At 39.8% G+C, this 18,540-nt stretch overlaps 1 protein-coding gene across 5 annotated transcripts in view; it reads left to right on the top strand.

Moving 5' to 3' along the window:
• The window catches only part of LOC119740222, an 83,641-nt gene that overhangs the window by 19,736 nt on the left and 45,365 nt on the right, over window positions 1-18,540 (top strand). For 4 of the 5 annotated variants that reach the window (XR_005272658.1, XM_038215454.1, XM_038215453.1 and 1 more), the window contains exons 6-14: window positions 326-435; window positions 3,915-4,057; window positions 5,211-5,278; window positions 6,501-6,598; window positions 9,177-9,200; window positions 14,098-14,271; window positions 15,101-15,198; window positions 17,270-17,347; window positions 18,175-18,303. Coding sequence is in view for 4 of the 5 variants with exons in the window: in XM_038215454.1 (XP_038071382.1) it covers window positions 326-435; window positions 3,915-4,057; window positions 5,211-5,278; window positions 6,501-6,598; window positions 9,177-9,200; window positions 14,098-14,271; window positions 15,101-15,198; window positions 17,270-17,347; window positions 18,175-18,303 (922 nt within the window). In the remaining variant the exon portion in view is untranslated. The remainder of the gene's footprint in view (window positions 1-325; window positions 436-3,914; window positions 4,058-5,210; window positions 5,279-6,500; window positions 6,599-9,176; window positions 9,201-14,097; window positions 14,272-15,100; window positions 15,199-17,269; window positions 17,348-18,174; window positions 18,304-18,540) is intronic. The other variant, XM_038215452.1, reaches the window with a different exon arrangement.

Raw genomic sequence — 18,540 nt, 5'->3', positions numbered from 1 at the left:
AAACAAACTACCAACGGAAATTTAAAACGGTGCGTCTCAAGAGTTTTTTAGACGCACTGTTGGAAAGGCCTTCTTTCATTGTTTTCGTCAAAATGACAGCTTGCCAGAAAGATTAATTTCACAGGGAGTTTAGTCCCCTTACTATCTTTCACCCAAGTACATGTATGTTTTTCAACAATAATTATGCTTTTTGGATAGCTGCAAATGATAGCTTTAAGAGCAAACACAACTTGGATCTGTGTTGAGTAAGTAGCGGTAGCTGGATCACATGCTCAATTTCATAAATGGGTACTTATTTTGTTAAACATTTTTCTTTTTTAAACAGCTACTTAGAAATCTACAATGAGAGAGTGCGGGACCTCCTTGCGTCATCCAGCGACACCAACTACACGTTAAAAGTCAGAGAGCATCCCAAGGATGGACCCTATGTCCAAGGTCAGTGGTGCTCAGACAAAAAAAGCTTAGATTTGTCCATTCGGTGCCAAGCAGAAACCTAGTCGAGTACCAGTCACATTGCAATGTCAGTCACTCTTGGCTGGTAACCTGTTTTTGCTAAGCAAATTTCTGTACCCAGGTGCTCTCTGAAACTGGGCCGTGCTGGTCTTGTCATCCAACAGACTGGGACCTAGAATGCAGAAAACCTGCAAAACAAATTCAAGCCAACTTTACTCACTCTTTAGATCAAATTCTCCAAAATGTTCATGAGACAAAGATCAGGCCCTCAGTATTTTACCAGCCAACTTTGAGGTCTCAATTCAATTTTTAAAGGAAAATTTTCTTAAATATTTTGCACCTCATCTGCATCTTCGTCTTCATCTTCATCTTCATTTTCATCTTCATCTTCATCTTCATCTTCATCTTCATCTTCATCTTCATCTTCATCTTCATCTTCATCTACATCTACGTCTACGTCTTCGTCTTCGTCTTCGTCTTCGTCTTCATCTTCATCTTCATCTTCATCTTCATCTTCATTTGGATACATGGCAACAGGCCAAACTTGGGTGCAGAGTGTGCTCAGTTCCGTCCAAGTTGGATGGCCGCTTTGAACAACTCAGAACTACCTGAGAGCGAAGCCAAGTGAATTCAATTTGAAGCCTAAGACTGGACTGGTACATGTCCAACCTTTTGAAAAGACTGATCTCTTCAGTTGTCTGGTGGCAGACTTAAGGAGAGATGTGAACCGTAGGAAAAGAGACCGGTACCAGATATTTCTTTTGACTCAGTTGACTGATGCAGTACTAATGGGGCATTGAACTGGTTGTTTCATGTGCCAGTCTATTTTCTTGTATTGCATTTTTACACTTTCTTTTAGTTTTGGGACTCTCATCAATCACAGTATTGAGAGTCCCAAATTTTTTGACTAGTCTGCCACCTGAAATAGTCTGCACGGTAGTCCTTTTTTGTCTCAAATTTAGCAAGTTATTTTTGCAGGATTGTGGTTGGCATAAACATTTGAGGGACAAGATGCTTGAAATTTTGCAACCCTAAAAAAAAAAATTAGGAAGTGACCTAAAGTCACCGTCTCCAAGGTTTAATGCATTTTGTGCCACTTTTAGAAGAACATTGTAATTCAAATTTAGAGTTCAGGTACTGGTATTGGCTTTTGTTCTCATTTGTTCATTTAACCCTAACAGCACTCAACCCATCAAACCCCAATGGCATGTTTTGTTGGAATCTGTCGGGATGGGTACAGAACCCCAAAACTTTTACATTGGGTTGGCACACCTCCAAAATCAAAGTCAGAAATATGTGTGTGCAGTTTCCCGGTGTTGGAAGTTGCCAGGATGGGTACATGGTTCCTAAATCATGTTAGGGAGTTCATCAGGTTAATCGTTTAATTGGAGGAGGGGCTGACTGACTCCTGTGAGTTTCATGTCCTAGTTACTGTATGTTAGCTTCCTTCATTCACTGCCTGGTAAATCATTCACCTCAAACTTAAATTGACTGTCAAATTCAGCAAAAAGTGCAAGTGTGCTGGATGTGAAACTAATTCCCACAGGCTTCTAGAAGTTAATTTTGAAATGCATGTCTGTGATAACTCGGCAATTAACCACGATCTCCCGCTGTTACATGTGGTCTGAGATCCTTGTAAACCATATGGATGAGGCATCATCAGTTGGCAAATGGGCAAATAACCAGATGCTATTGCCATGATTCAGTTGCGCTCAATAATCACTACCGTTTCTATTTCTGTCTGCTGCACTGATCATAAAAGGTGGTATGCAGTAAACAGCATGGATGGTTAACTAAGCTTGACCAAATGAATACTTTATGTGGATGTCATCAAACGGAGGCTTGATTGTTGGAAGCAGTGTAGGGTTGATATGATAGCAGTAAAAATAATTGAACAAAGCACCGGAACAATTACCGTAGGAATTCGAAGTACACTTTAACAATGTGTAGAAGACCAAGTTGAGCACAAATGTACGTGGGCGATTCCACGGAATTATAAACCTTAATGCTAAAACTTCAAAAAATTTAATACCAAAAATAAATTATGTAGGCTTTACTATAGGCCTAATTTTGAAGCTTATTATCATTATTATATTGAAATATAACAATGTTGGATGGTTCCACTTTTATTTTAAAGTAAAAAATTAATTAAGTACACGAAAAACATAATTGTCTCTGAGTATTAAAGTGCAACCATGGTGTTTCGAGCCCATATCTACCGGTAGTAGGCCTACAGAAAAAAGTTAAATAATTAAATCGTTGTAATAAATAATTGATCCACTTTATGATTATAACTTTTATTAGGCACATTGCCCAAAATGTACATTTAATCCAACACCGTGGAACTGCCCAAATATATCTGGGCTTCAGGCTGAAAAACCAACATTTATTTCTAAAGAAAGAATAAACTGCTTGCTTGGAAGTTACCAGTACGGCAGCTTGTAATTTTATGTACCTTTGATCTTTTTTTATGTCTTTGGAGTTTTTATTAGATGATAAGATTTCTCCTCTAATTTTTGTAGCCCTCTCAAAAAGGTGTATGTAACAGGCCTATCTAGGCTTCCCTGGATTTTTTCCAGACCTTTGCTTAGTGTATGTTGGGTCATGTAGCCTACCAGTACCTCTGGCCTATACCCTATGAAATATCCAATGTTTTTACAGACTCCCAAGGATAATTGTGTAAATGACATCTCTCTCATTTAATCTTTAAACATTTCAATAGACCGGCAAATAATTATGACCACAACTAATAGTGTACAGATAACACGATGTTCTTAACTTATTGTTTATCCGTCCGTTACTTTTTGATTAAACCAGTAAACCATAACGTCAAGATAAAAAAGATTGGTTAATCGTTTTACCCTAAACTTTGAAGATGCATCATGTTTGAAATATTTAAAGATGATTCCCATGATATTTTTGAGTTTCACTTCAAAAAATAGATGTTTTTTTTTTCAATTGCTATTTTCCTATCAATTTAAAAGTTATTCACTTGCAAATGAGACATTGCACAAACAAAAATCCACCGATGTTTAGTTACTGAATTATTTCTTCACAAAATTCAAATTATTGGCTGCTGGACAATAATTTGGCTCTTGCGGGGCGGGTTGTTTGTGCATGAAATGAAAGCCCTTTTTGGAGGGTTGCAGATGCCCAATATCGGAATAAATTAATTTTTGTCCCCTGCCAAAACAAAACATGTAAATTGAAAATTTGTGAGGAGAAAAACAAAATCCATTTTTGTTTCTAAAGAGCATGGGGTGTACATCTTTAACTGTAGCTTAGTACATGTACGTACATGTACATGTAGTTCCCACCATGTGGTATGGATTATATCTAGGTAACATTCAGTAGAAAGCATAAGATTGGTGACATTCTCTACTGGGAGGCAGTTAAGAAGACATCAATTTCAAACAATAAACACTAAAGTTGTTCCCCCTTGTTTTTTTCTCCTGCTTCAGATCTGACAAGGCACTTGGTGTCCGACTTCAATTCCGTCATGATGCTAATAGCTCAGGGTAACAGAAACAGGACTACAGCAGCAACTCACATGCACGAAGCGAGCAGCAGATCGCACGCCATCTTCACTCTCAACTTTGTTCAGGTAATCAGTGCTTACACCCTCTAGTCCCAGTTGGTAGATTTGGGGAGCACCTCATAATTCAGAGAACACACACTTCATTGCTTCACACAAAATAATGATCCGTTGCAATACTCGCAGTTACATCAGATTCGAACTGGTCAGCCAGTCCTAAGCTGAGTGGTCCAGTGGTACGACATCTGCACTAGTAAGCTGGAGCCATATTCATGAAACTTTACTAACATAGCAGCCAACTAGGCCTTAGTAGGATACTGAAATGCCTAGTGGTCTACTGTGGAGTTGACAACTAAATTGTTATTCATGAAACCTTACTAAGAACCTTGCTATTATTAGTTACATACTGGATACTTTAGTTGCATACCTGAGTAACTGGAATTGGGTGCTTTTGGGTGGAGTGGGCATGTATGGAATGTGATGACAACAGATACAATATTGTGACAGGTGTATTAGGCTAATCCATGTCCAGCACTTGCGTGGATTGGCAAAAAAAAAAAGAAGGAAAAAAAATGACCAAGGGCTATATGCGGTATAGGTGTACCAACTAGGCTTAGTAAGCAACTACATGCCTTTTTAGTAACCAACTAGGCTTAGTTAGGCTTCATGAATATGGCCCCTGGAGATTACTGGGTCTGAGTCTCACTTCAGTTAGCTTGTGATTTTTTATTCACAAGGCCTCCAACTGCACCAAGTATCAATTGCCTATGACATTCAAAGATGACAGGTTGACAAAAGACTCAACATTGAATTTACATCTCCTTGCCACAAAATTGTCTTCTAATTCCAGATGTATTCCTACGGAATTGTAAAAAAGCACCTATTAGAGTTGCAATAGCGTGCAACACCTCACAAGGCAAAATCTGACAAGTCAATCTTAAGTCAATCACAAATCAACATTAAGTCCCTTGGTCACATGTGAAGCCACAATCCATTCAAATAAACTGCGACGAAGGCATTCCTTTTGGTCATTGTTCAATGTCTGTTTACTTGTGACCTTACTTTGGATTTTACTTGTGATGGAGTTGATCGCAAATCTGAGTACTTACTGGAAACCCATCTCTCGGGGCCCATTCTCTTCCCAGAAGAAAATATTCAGAAAGGCATTGATCAGAGAGTCCTACCAATAATTCTTGTGTTTGTTGATGGTATCCTTTTTCAGGCCAAGATGGTGAATAACATGCCCAGTGAAATAGTCAGCAAGATCAACCTGGTTGATTTGGCTGGAAGGTATTTACTTTCAATTTATCATGCCTTTGTTTACAATTTTGGGGAAATAATTTTATTTATGCTGAAGTATGCTTCGTATAAATAACTTTAATTCCTCGGACAATGTAGATAAAAAATTCCATAGCAGTTTGAGGAGGCACACTTGCCAGTTGAACTGATGTGTAACCTGCCTCAGTTGCTAATGTAGTAAATATGAATATATTTTTAACAGACATGTACGTCAAATGTTTCCGGCAAGATTGCTGAAATCTTTGGTGACAGTTTGTTCCAATAGCGGAAGGAGGAAAAACATTGTTTGTAGTTACTCCTGCGTGGCAGTTTTTGATCGGAACTAATACCACAATAAGTCAGTTCGCTATTTCAACTGCGCATGCGCACAATGATATATGGGTCACAGGTCATTCGGGATAATCAAACACTCATCGAAGGCACAAGGAGACAGTCACATGGAGACAGTCACATGATGCTTGCGTGTTAATTACAACCAGAATGGGCGTTTGCGTAACATCGCATAACATGCCCAGTTGTTAGGGTGACATAGGTGGCTTGTGCGTCAAGCACTCGCCTCTCACCAAGGTGACCACGGTTCGAATCCTGGCTGTGGATCGCATGTGAGTAGAGTTGTGGGTTGGTTCTCTCCTGTGCCATGACGGTTTTTCTCCGGGCCCTCCGGTTTTCCTCCCTCCGGAAAAATGAAACACTTTCGATCTCAGGCTGTGCTCCGTGGTCATATATGGGTCGATGTGGCTGGCTGCCATAGGCGCCTTTACGTGCCAGCGGCCCAACCACATTGTAGCCGCGTCCCTCGCAAATCAGCATACCAGCTGCAAGTTACGATGATTAGCCTCCAAATTATTATTATTATTATTATAACATCGCATCAGCCATTTATCCCGAATGATCTTTGACCTGGACTACCTCATCGAGATACCAAACTGGCTTATATTGTAACCAAGTCAGCAATCACTAAAACCAAGCAAAAAAACACAGTTCTGTAACATTGAACCTTCACCAATTCATAATTTTGTAGAATTTTTACTGCAAAGCTTCACAATTTAATGCATGTTTTGTTGAATGTACAGATTTAAGGTAAAATTGAAAGTATTGAAGTTGTGCGCAGTGTGAATTCTTCAAAATCGTTCAACTATTTGGAGGATTTTGAAGTACAGGGTTTAAACAACATCATTTGACAATTGTTGTGCCTTTCCCCCCTTTTTTTCAGTGAAAGAGCTAACCTCAACTACAGCAAGGGAAGACTGCAAGAAGGAGCAAACATCAACAAGTCCCTGGTTACCCTTGGCAACTGTATCTCGGCACTAGGTCAGTATAGTTACTATGGCAACTAGGTGTGAAATATTTTGACTCGTATCTTTTACCCCCTAGTATTGGTGTCATTAAGAAAAGAACGCCAGTTATAAATATGAAGCACTGAACATGAAATACAATAGTCTGTTGTGTTTGTGTATCGGGAAAGTTTCAGTGATTGTTGCCTGTTAATATTGACAAAGTTTGATTAAACCTAGCAGATGTCTAAAGATGTCAGTATTATCTTTCAAAAAAAGAATAAAAATGCAATTTTCACTCAAATTGGACTATAAACTGTGCATTATCTATGTGGTAATGCTGGGGTTAAGAGTTCATAAAATGGTTTACAGATCACAGAATTGTGGGTTCACAATTGATATTGTACAAGATCTCCTTCAAACAAAATTTATTAACTGTTATGACCTGATGCATGAATTGAAAAGTAACAAAGGTAACATTTCCATTCTAGAATTTTTTTCAAAAGCATGGATGGTGTTATACTCTTTTTCAAAGCCTTGTGCTTCAAGTGAAAAAACAAAGCATGTGTGAAAATCTTTGAAGAAGCTTATCAACCAATACCAGATTGTCATAAAATTTGAGGCGCTGATTACAAACCCAGCAGGGCTGCTGAGCTGATTCCCGTGATCAGTGTGCTTTTTCAAATGGTATCCATGTCAAAAATAATATGAATAGTCTTCTGATTTTTCTTTTGGTGAAAATGGCTCTCATTTCATAGCTCACTGACAAGTAGGGCTTATTTGGTCATTTGGTCAATGATATTACAGTACAAGGCTGCCAGATAGCAATTCTTAGTTTGCAAGTTTTTGGTAGATTTTTGTGCAAGGAACAAGTGAAGTCAGTTCAGTATAACACGATATGCATGAGTGAATATGTCAACCAGGATGTGTGGCTTTTGTGATACATGTATGTTTCGAATCTACGTGTATGTTTAGAATCTGCATGTCAGCATACTGACACATGTTTACAAAAATGTAGGTTACAATGCATAAATGAGCAAGCTCGGGTGCTGACTATAGTTAAGGCCAAAAAAAAAAAGTATTCGGTCTCTGGTCAGACCAGAGTTCCGGAATTGATGCGGCGGCGCGTTTTTTTGGGGGGGGGGGGGAAGCTTGGATTGTACACACAAGGTGGATACTATTTTACTTTTGTTGTGTCCTCATATACATTGGGGACCTCCATATTTTGCCTTGGTGCCCTCCATCATTTGCCTTGGTGCAATTTCCCCATTCCTTGGTACAAAAATTTGAGGAGGTGCGGCAGTAGAGGGCGCTGCTGTAGCTACCGCGGACAATTTGAAGAAAAAAAAAGGTTGACGCGCGCGCTGACCAGAGACCGACATATTTTTTTTTTTGGCCTAACCATACTTTGACTACCTTCACTCAAACGAAGGACGGTAGGACTACTCTAGTCGACGATTTGGAACCAGACCACAGGTTGCATCACTGGTTATTTATATTTGAACGCATCATAAAGCACAACAGGGAGGCAGAATCCAGACGTCTTGTGATGACGTTTTGACCAGCGTTTGACAAGAGGGGTTCGCATGCTGCTAATAGTGCGCAGGCATCAAGTTACATCACAAATCAGCTATTAGTCGACTAATGGTCATCATCCGAACTTGCTCAATGCTGTATTAACTTTGAAGAGTACATGCTTCATGCTCATAACGCCTGAAGGAATATCTAGTAGTCCATGTATGGTACAGTGTATGTTTACATGTACAGTGTTCTTCTAAGGGTACATAATGTTCAGTGTACGTACAACTATAAATTTAGGCTGGGGTTGGCAACGTAGGGGTCGGGATTTGATGTACATCATCCCAAAGCTTGACTGCTACATATGATTGTTCCAACTCAATGTTTTTGATGGCAGAATGGATAATGGATGGTTTGAATAATGAGAAGAGTTGTAAATGAGTTGGTCAAGTGCCAAATGACAAGTCAGGTCACAAGTACCGTAACAAGGGTTGAACCACCGATCCTCTACACAGGGATAAACGACTTCCCCAAATTTCTGGTTAGAGAAGTGATACGGCACTTGGGCGTCGTGCGTGCGCGAGACTCGGCGTGCTACTGCAGTCTTTCAGTGGTCAAATTTCTGTCAGGACGCCAGCTTTTGGCGATCATGGCGTGGGCGCATTGTTCTACATGTTCTATGCGTTGTTCTATGCGTGGACGCGGCATATCACGCATGTAGACAAACAGTTCCGTACATTTTGTACACAAGCTCAGATGAGTCGTTTATCCTTGTGTAGAGGATCCGTGGTTGAACAATGACAAAGCATTGCTTTTGTCACAGTTCAGCTTGCAACTTGTAAATTGACCAGTGATGACCTGATTAGAATACTGGAGACAATTGGACTTTTTGACCAATCATCAGTTGACATGATTGACATCTGCACCAGCCTGAATTAACATGACACTTCAAACACAAGGCAACCTTTATTCTTTGTTGTCTTCTTTGGTAGATCTTTGCGGGAAAAAGAAGGGAAAGTTGCTTACTGTTTTATTACCAGCATGTCGGTATACTAACTCGCATTGTGTGTCTTTGTTTCTGCTTGTGATTTTTGAAGGCATGGATTCTGAGGATGATGACGGTAAGAACGTAACAAATGTGAATGTTGCGCTGTTTCTTTTAAAAACCGAAATAATCATTTTGTCATTAAATGCATGGCAAATGAAAAAGCTGGCTGAACACTCACAATCAAATTGTCTGTACAGAGTCGCATATGGCTCACCCCAATCAGCTGCTCATGATGTTTTGTTTTTGGCTTTGTTTTGGGGAGTGAAGGGTTAACTAACACTATGACTAGTAATCTATTAACAACGTGACCATTAATCTCAGGGTAACAGAAATGAAGGCCTTAAGAGTCGCTACCATTTCGTACATCTTGTTGTTGGTTTCTTGACGTTCCTCTTTGATTACAATGTTGATAAATTTGACCTGTCACTGGATGCATGCAGATTGATGATCATACTGTTTGGTCTCCCTAGGAATGAGAAGTGACACTTTGCACAAAAAATTGGGATTATAAAACTTGAAAATACTTTAATTTTTTTTATCAGTAGGCCTATAGAAAAATTGAGCGTGCTATCACTGTACACTCACGTTCAGAGTCCCCCTTCAATGGCCAAAGCATTGTGCCAGTTATTGTACAAAACAACGCAAAACAGATTTTCTGAACAATTAGTACCATGCGAAGTGATTACTTTTGAGTGGGGGTACAGTGTTTGACTCATGTGCTGTGGCACATGGGTTCAAATCCTGAAGGGGAACATGGTGCTTGTGCTCTTGAGCAAGGCACTTTACCATTATTGGTTCGTCCTTCGGATGGGACGTAAAGCCCTAGGTCCCGTGTGTTGTGTAATGCACGTTAAAGAACCCAGTAACACTTATCGCTAAGAGGAGGGGTTTGCCCCGGTGTTTCTGGCAGTGGCTGCAATATGGGTCGCAACCCTTTATAATTTTTCTTATAATTTTCTCATATTTCTCTTAAAAACTTCATTTCCCTGTCTTTAAAAATAGACATAATAACCAGTGCCTTGAGTACCTAATTGTTGTTAGATACGTGCGCTATATAAGATTTGCTCCCCGACAGACTACAGTTCCTGAGGCGAAACTAGTCAGTAAACTTCCAATACCGAGGGGAGTTACAATCGACTATAGATCGGACCAAAGTAAACTGTTTAATTATACTTCATACATACACAGTCATTTTAAAAAGTTACGCATAAGTTTTCTCGGCAAAATGTTGTTGTGCCCCATCTTTTCTTGTAGCTGCTGCATCCGGCATGCCCTAGTTCCCCGTGCCCTAGTTCCACGATTGCTTCACAAAGCGCATGCGTAGTAGACTATCGCACTGGTAATCAGTCTTTAAAAAACAAAACAGAAAACTGTTCATCATGAGCTGGCATATTACCTCTGCGGTTTTAGTGCACAACACAAATCTTTGTTTGCTGCTGAACGGTGGCCTGCAAATCTGATTGCAGTGCTTCTCTTGAAGAAAACATTGGTTGGGTACGACCAAAATTCCCCAGCAGTAAATGAAAGATGCATGTTATGCCTGTGTTACAGAAACCAAGTTTCAATCTGATAACCATGTTTTGGTCTCAAGAAATTTGATGAAACTGTTTTGCATGTACTGGTATGCAACTGGCATAACTCATTAGGCCTGTTTCAATCAATTGTTGAACTTCAATATGCACATTTAGTCTATGGCATGCACATATAACTCTGAAATGTTTGATTGTTTCAATGTATTGCACAGATGTACCACTACAATGCACAAATGATTAACTCATTCACTTTTATTTGTCCAAACAATGTGTTGATTTCCACAAAAAAATGATTTTTTTTTTTAAAGAGTTTGTTTTTCTATGCATTAATAGACGGATTTAATTCATCCTTTTTGCGTAATGCAACAAAGTTCTTATGTGCTGTGAAGAGAATAAATGTTTCAGTCTGTTGTGTATTTCAAATTTTTTAAACAGATTCTTAAAGATGCATTCCCCCGTGCTATTTTTGAGGTTCACCTCAAAAAAAAAAAAAAAAAAAAGTTTTTTTTTCACTTCCTGTTTTCCTAGAAATGTAATTTGCTGCTTGAATATAATTCGGCTGTAGCAGGCATTGTGTTTGCAAAATGAAATGCCACTTTCAGAGGGTTGCTGATGCCCAATATCCGCATTAAGTAGTTTCCGTTAAAACAAAACATACAAATTGAAAATTTGGTGGGAGACAAAACAAAAAACATTTTTTGAAGAGCACGGGATTTGTACATCTTTAAATGTTTTTTTTTTTAATGTGTGTGTCTTTAACTCAAGAGCAACCTTGACTTAAATCTCCTTTTTTTGCCATTTCTTTAACTGAAATTGTGATAAACTTAGTATTTGTCAATTTCTGCTGCATGACTCTCATAAAAAAAAAATTATGAAATGTGTTCCTTAGAATTGTTAGAATTTTTAGCCAAGCATTGATCTATTGTTTATTAAGTGTCTTCTGCTCAATACATGTAATATGAACCTCATCTTCATCTTATTTTGGTTAACTTGATAAAATCATTGTTGCTTTGTACCACATTTGTATCGTAGAGTTAAGAAAAAGTGGTCTTGTTTTGTGCTTGTTGCTTTAACTTGACGTTTAGGCATCTTGTTTTCATGGTGAATATATTATCAAAGTTGTCCCTTGTTTTTATTAAAAACAAGCTTTCAAATTTCATGAAAAAGGAAATTTCAGACATTCGTATCTCAATAACACTGTGCCCCTTTTGACTACTCCCTGCATACCAAGATATATAATAATTAATATACATGTATAAATTTGATGGGTTTTAAAAATTAAGTAATCAACTTTTAAATAATTTTTTTTGGTGCATTATTTGTTCAAAGCAGGTCATATTTTTCAAACAACTATAGTTGTCTGTCGAAGATAACTGTAACAGATGCTCAATCAAATACAATTCACAAACTTCAATGAAAATCAGTGGAACATTACACATTTCTTTAACCCAGTGTTTATGTATAAAATATATTAACACAATTCTGTGAGAAATGCTGATGAATGATTACAATTTTTCTGTGATAAAGAAATGTTACTTTATTACAATATTAACATTAAAATATTAACATTAAAAATATTAACATCGCCGCTGTACGACATGTATAGAGCGCAAAAGGTGTATGTGTGATTGTTCATGAGATGATCAACCACTAAGTGGGGCGATGTGTGGCCAAGCTACGCCTACCCTGCGAAGCATAGGAGGCAAAGCCTTGTTTAATATTTTGGGCATTTGCAGGTTTTGAAGTGCCTTTGGGGAATAATTGTGTTGAATTAATCGAATGATGATTGTCCTATTTAACTCAATGTCTAAATACAGGTTTTCCCGGCCATTTTAAGATATTTTTCTTTCAAATTGACCAACTCTATCATTCAATGTCCCCACGAAAAATTTCACATGCTTTTAACAAAATCAATTTAGTCATTTACCGTTCAATTTCAAAGTTTGGTCACCCTCTTTAGTCACCGGGTCAAGAATATTCGTCATTACAGATCAAGTTCGTCTTAGCTGTTGCCGAGTGGCAGTGTTCAGAGATCTAATTCGTCTTATATAAATCAATTAGACAAATTGGATTTCTGAATAACAAGGTTTGGCGTAGACGAGACGAAATCGAATACTCCAGTACGAAAACGTGTGCTCATTGTTTGAATTTGCTTGAACTGAATTTGAAATTGTCCGACAAAAGACGAAATTAAACATTGGAAGTGCACTAAATTGATGTTGATGGACGAATTTGAATATTAGAAATGGTGAATTCGAATGATAAACGTTTTAAAATAGCCGGGAAAACCTATACTTTGAACTCCCACTCCCACTATATTTATACATGTCTGTGTTGTGGTTTTGTACAATTTATGTATGTGTAAACCTCATGTGTTTCACGCAGTCACTTCTAAAATTGTTTGTATTTTCAAAACATGATTTTTTTTTCACGTTAAAAAACTCAGTGCACATTACATTATCAAGCTGCGTTGCTTGCCTCAAAGTTTATGTACAATTTAGGTACTTGTGATGAGTGTTTCCATTGCAGTTGTTGAGTGTTGTACCGGTACATAGCGGAGTCCCATTTTCACAGCACACATGCAGCAAATTCCTACATTACAATTGAGCATGTTGGGATGTGAACCAGAAACCTTTCATTTGGAAGTGCAGCATTCACTTCCCTGTGCTGCCTTTTGACTATGATTGGGAGGTTCACACTCCATTTGCACCCGCTGTGCCTTTAAGCAGGCTGTTCAGCAGCACATGTGTCTTAAGTGATACTAAACACTGAACACGGTGGAAGTGAACCACAGACCTCTCATATGCACGTTCAGTGTCTTACCTTCATAGTGCTAAATGCCATTGGGTACTGATCAATATTTTGTTTTGCACTGATCACCATTGCACCAGAGACAACTCATTCACAAATCAAACGTCATGATATCTCAGCTACACGTACATCATTCTGGATGAAATGTCAGAAAGTGATAGTTTCACTGCACTGTCATTGACATTAAATTGTTTTAAAGAATATGGGATACAATAAACTCTTGAATACCACATCCTAATTAAAATCTCTCATGAAATCAACTTTTAACTGAAATGAAGTGCTTTTCTTAAGAGCCTCTGCAAAGTAAGTGCTTATCCAGACATCTTGGGGCTCCAGATTATACAGGCATGAGATATTTTTTTAAAAAGTTTTGTTTGAAGGCAGACTTTTTGAATCTGAGAGAAAGACATTGTCAGTAGAGAAAGAAATGCGCCTTTCAGACCTATTATCCAATTTTTAGAGGTTTTTTTAAATGAACAATCTCATCACTGAGTATATTAATATGTGAAGTATTCTCCTTTAGAATACGATAACAATTTTCAATGTAGATGCTGATAACACTGCAAAAACCTTCTCCTTACAAATCTTCTTTATTCTAACTATCATTATTGTATCTTTGGTTTACAGCGGAGAACTCAATGGCCCTCTCTGCTGCCAGCATGGAGAGCCTTGCTCTGAGTGAAGACGCAGATTTCAACAGTCCCAAACGACGGCCTGGATTCATCCCCTATCGGAACTCGGTCTTGACGTGGCTGCTGAAGGACAGTTTGGGAGGCAACTCCAGGACCATCATGATTGCAAGTGAGAATGGGCCACCTTCTGGGGTTATTTTCATTCTTTCTGGTAAAAAACCCAAGGATTTTTCAATAACAAACAAGCCAGCGCATTAGCTCAGAAACATGAAGAATGTTAGGAGAAGAAGATGAAGAAATATTCAGTTTTAGAGGTGGGAGGAAAACCCCCGGAAAATTATGCGAAGAAAAAAGCCAGGGAATCAGTCTGGGACTGAAAGCCCAATCCACATGTTGCCTGGGTGGGACGGAACCTGGGTCTCGGAGGTGGCAGGCGAGGAAATGACCACTATGCCAAATAGTTATTGCAGCACTTGTGCTGATAGTGGTGGTGATATTGATGATGGATTGGTGATTACGGAGTTAATGATTATTATGATGAAGGTGAAGTGGTGAAGATGGTGAAGACATCAAAAGTGGCTGTGGTGATTACAATAGTGACTACAGTACTGGCTGTGGTGAGAGTGGTGATGTTATGACAAAGATGATGCTAAAAATGATCATGGGGGTGATAATGATGGCGACGGTGATAATGCTGATAACAATGATGGTGATTGAAGATGGTGATGTAAGCATGAGTGTGGGTAGGGGTATGGGTGCAATGATGATGAAGCTGGTGATGATGATTATTATCATGATTATGGTGATTAATGATGGTGATGATAGTATGATTGTGGATAATAGTGATGATGGTGATCATTGTGGTGAAAATGGTGGTGATAATGATGGTGATGGTGATAATGATGTTACTGGTGATGAGGAGGTTGCTGAAAGGTGCGAATTTAGTATGGAGACAAAATTTTAATGGTTCTCATATTCCTCTCTATGTTTTATTACAGCAATATCTCCATCCAGCACCTACTTCAATGAAACGATGAGTACTCTTCGCTATGCTAGACGTGCCAAGAGGATCATTAACCAACCATTGATAAATGAGGTCAGGGTTGTATTTATGAAGATCGTTTGGTTTCGGGCTCTGGCTGAAACCATGAACCTTGGGTTGCATCCCATGAGACTTGTCTTGAACCACGTGATCCCTGGGTTGAACCCCATGATCCCTTGGGTTGAACCCCGTGATCTCTTGGGTTGAACCCCATGATCTCTTGGGTTGAATCCCATGATCTCTTGGGTTGAATCCCATGATCTCTTGGGTTGAACCCCGTGATCTCTTGGGTTGAACCCCGTGATCTCTTGGGTTAAACCCCATGATCCCTTGGGTTGAACCCCATGATCCCTTGGGTTGAACCCCATGATCTCTTGGGTTGAACCCTGTGATCCCTTGGGTTGAACCCCATGATCTATTGGGTTGAACCCCATGATCCCTTGGGTTGAACCCCATGATCTTTTGGGTTGAACCCTGTGATCCCTTGGGTTGAACCCCGTGATCCCTTGGGTTGAACCCCATGATCCCTTGGGTTTAACCCCATGAGCCTTTGGGTTGAACCCCATGATCCCTTGGGTTGAACCCCGTGATCCCTTGGGTTGAACCCCGTGATCCCTTGGGTTGAACCCCGTGATCCCTTGGGTTGAACCCCATGATCTCTTGGGTTGAACCCCATGATCCCTTGGGTTGAACCCCATGATCCCTTGGGTTGAACCCCATGATCTCTTGGGTTGAACCCCATGATCCCTTGGGTTGAACCCCATGATCTTTTGGGTTGAACCCTGTGATCCCTTGGGTTGAACCCCGTGATCCCTTGGGTTGAACCCCATGATCCCTTGGGTTGAACCCCATGATCCCTTGGGTTGAACCCCGTGATCCCTTGGGTTGAACCCCGTGATCCCTTGGGTTGAACCCCGTGATTCCTTGGGTTGAACCCCGTGATCCCTTGGGTTGTACCCCGTGATCTCTTGGGTTGAACCCTGTGATCCCTTGCGTTGAACCCTATGATCTCTTGGGTTGAACCCTGTGATCCCTTGGGTTGAACCCCGTGATCTCTTGGGTTGAGTCGCATGATCCCTTGGGTTGAAACCCATGAGCCTCGGGTTGCACCCCTCGAGCCTTGGTTTGCATCCCATGAAACTCTGATTGCACCCCATGAGCCTTGGTCTCATCTGATGAGCCTTGGGTTGCATCCCATGAGACTTGTTTGGAACCCCATGATCCCTTGGGTTGAACCCCATGATCCCTTGGGTTGAACCCCATGATCCCTTGGAGTGAACCCCCCGAGCCTTGGTTGGCATCCCATGATCCTCTGATTGCACCCAAAGCCTTGGTCACATCCGATGAGCCTTGGGTTGCACCCCATGAGCCTTGGGTTGCACCCCATGAGCCTTTGGTTACACCTCATGAGCCTTGAGATGCACCCATTATGAGCCTTGGGTTACACCCTATGGACCTCCAGTTGTACCCCTTGAGCCTTTTTGCTCCATCCTATGATCCTTGGGTTGCATTCTTAAGCCTTGGCGCCCACTGAGAAAAGTCCTTCATGTCAATGAGAAATTGGTTTAAGGGAATGTACAACATTTGCTTTTGCTGCAATTTTCAGAAATAAATGGATTTGGAGGATTAGTATGTTATAGCAAGTATTGTTAAATTGACTTGCTTCACGTTTTGGGTTCGGAGATGCTGGGAAATCCAAGAAAGCCAACCATGTTCTTGCAGTCTGGTTCCCTGGCCCCACTTAAGATGAAACGGAGCAATTTATAGACTTTGGGGAATTGTACGGTCAGAGAACCAGTCTAGCAGGCTTGTGGGTAACCCCTTCACACAGGTGTCTAATCAATTGCAAAGAAAATGCGGAATAACTAAATGTGAAAAATTAGGAGCAGTCTTTAAAAAAAAACAGTTTTCTCCAACGCTGGTCGGCCGACCAGCGTTGGAAAGACACAAGTTTTCTTGAAAATGTCAGCACACCAGGAGCCACGCTTTTACAGGATACTTAAGCCTGTCATTCCTAACAATCGAGTAAGATATTTCGTGATAATTTGATCATTTTGTTTTTTGATGTTTGCAAATGTTGTATCTTCCCTTTAATATATAGTTACTTGTTTCTATCATTTGATAGGATCCTAATGTGAGACTGATCCGAGAGTTACGGGCAGAGATCAATCGTCTGAAGACGTTGCTCAATTCAGCCAGTCTTGTAAGTCAACCAACTTATTTTGTGCTACCTTTTTTATGGGGGGGGGGAATTAATTTGCCTGGGATTTAGGGTGGCAAAGTACATCCATATACTCTTTTGGCAAGATGTCGTGTATATTTACCCATTTGAAATACACACACACATTGGCCTTGGCTGTTGATTTTGTCATAGAGTGTTGAAAAAAAATAAAAAGAATGAATACTGGTACATGTACTTGCCAATTAAAATGCACCTGCCGGTACATGTATATTGCAAACTGATTTTGTATGGAAATTGTTTTTTGCAGGTCCTGATACCAATTATCATGGCTTAAAGCTTAAGCTTAGAGCTTGTGTTAAAATGATTAGAAGTCATTCTTTATTCTTTATAAGTAGATTTCTCTGTGAAAAATTGTACCAATGTTTAAAAACTACACACCCACTAAGTAGAAAAAGTGGAAGAGACCCATTGATACTCTTATCTTGAACCATGCAGGGGAGCTCGGCCTAGGGCATAGTTAGTCCTTGGGTCTACTAAAAAATAACGAGCAGGGCACTTGCCCCATTTAGTGCAGATCTGAGTGCATTTCTTGCAGTGTTGTAGTCGAGTCTCTAGTTCACTAGTCCACAGCTCTGTTCACAAGTAAAGCACAAGTCCTGTCACAAGTAAGAGTAGATGAACAATAACAAAGACATGCCTTTGTTGTAGTTCATTTCAACAGATTGTGACTTGGGAGTGAATGGTTTTGTGAGGACTTGTGAGGATTTGTAGTGGACTTGACTTACAACACTGATTACCGGTACCAATACCAATTACCGGTCACAAAATGGTTGTTGATTTATTCTCAGTCAAGCTCCCAAGCTTCCTTGGTCCAAGACGCGACGATCAGTAAGATGCTCGCCGAGAACGAGCAGAAAGTGGACCAGCTGACAGAGGCCTGGGTAGACAAGTGGAGAGAGGCGGCCAGAATTATGCAGGCGAGTGGAGTTGGTATAAAATTTAGATTAAGGAGATCAACAGATTAATAACAATTATTTGGGCCAGTGGTTATCTGCGACGAGGAACATATCTGCTAATGGAACATTCCATCTGTTACCGAATGAAATTATTCTTCCCATTGCACAAATGTGAAACATTTGGTTTAAACACCTGAATAAATCCTCATCATCAAAAGTAAGATCATGGAACTTCCGTTGAATGGAACTTTTATTTTT

This window comes from Patiria miniata, unplaced genomic scaffold (assembly GCF_015706575.1).
Source record: "Patiria miniata isolate m_02_andy unplaced genomic scaffold, ASM1570657v1 HiC_scaffold_5, whole genome shotgun sequence".
Classification (NCBI taxonomy): Eukaryota; Metazoa; Echinodermata; class Asteroidea; order Valvatida; family Asterinidae; genus Patiria; species Patiria miniata.
The sequence above is the reverse complement of the archived record's forward strand: the minus strand, read 5'-3'. Positions and strand labels throughout refer to the sequence as shown.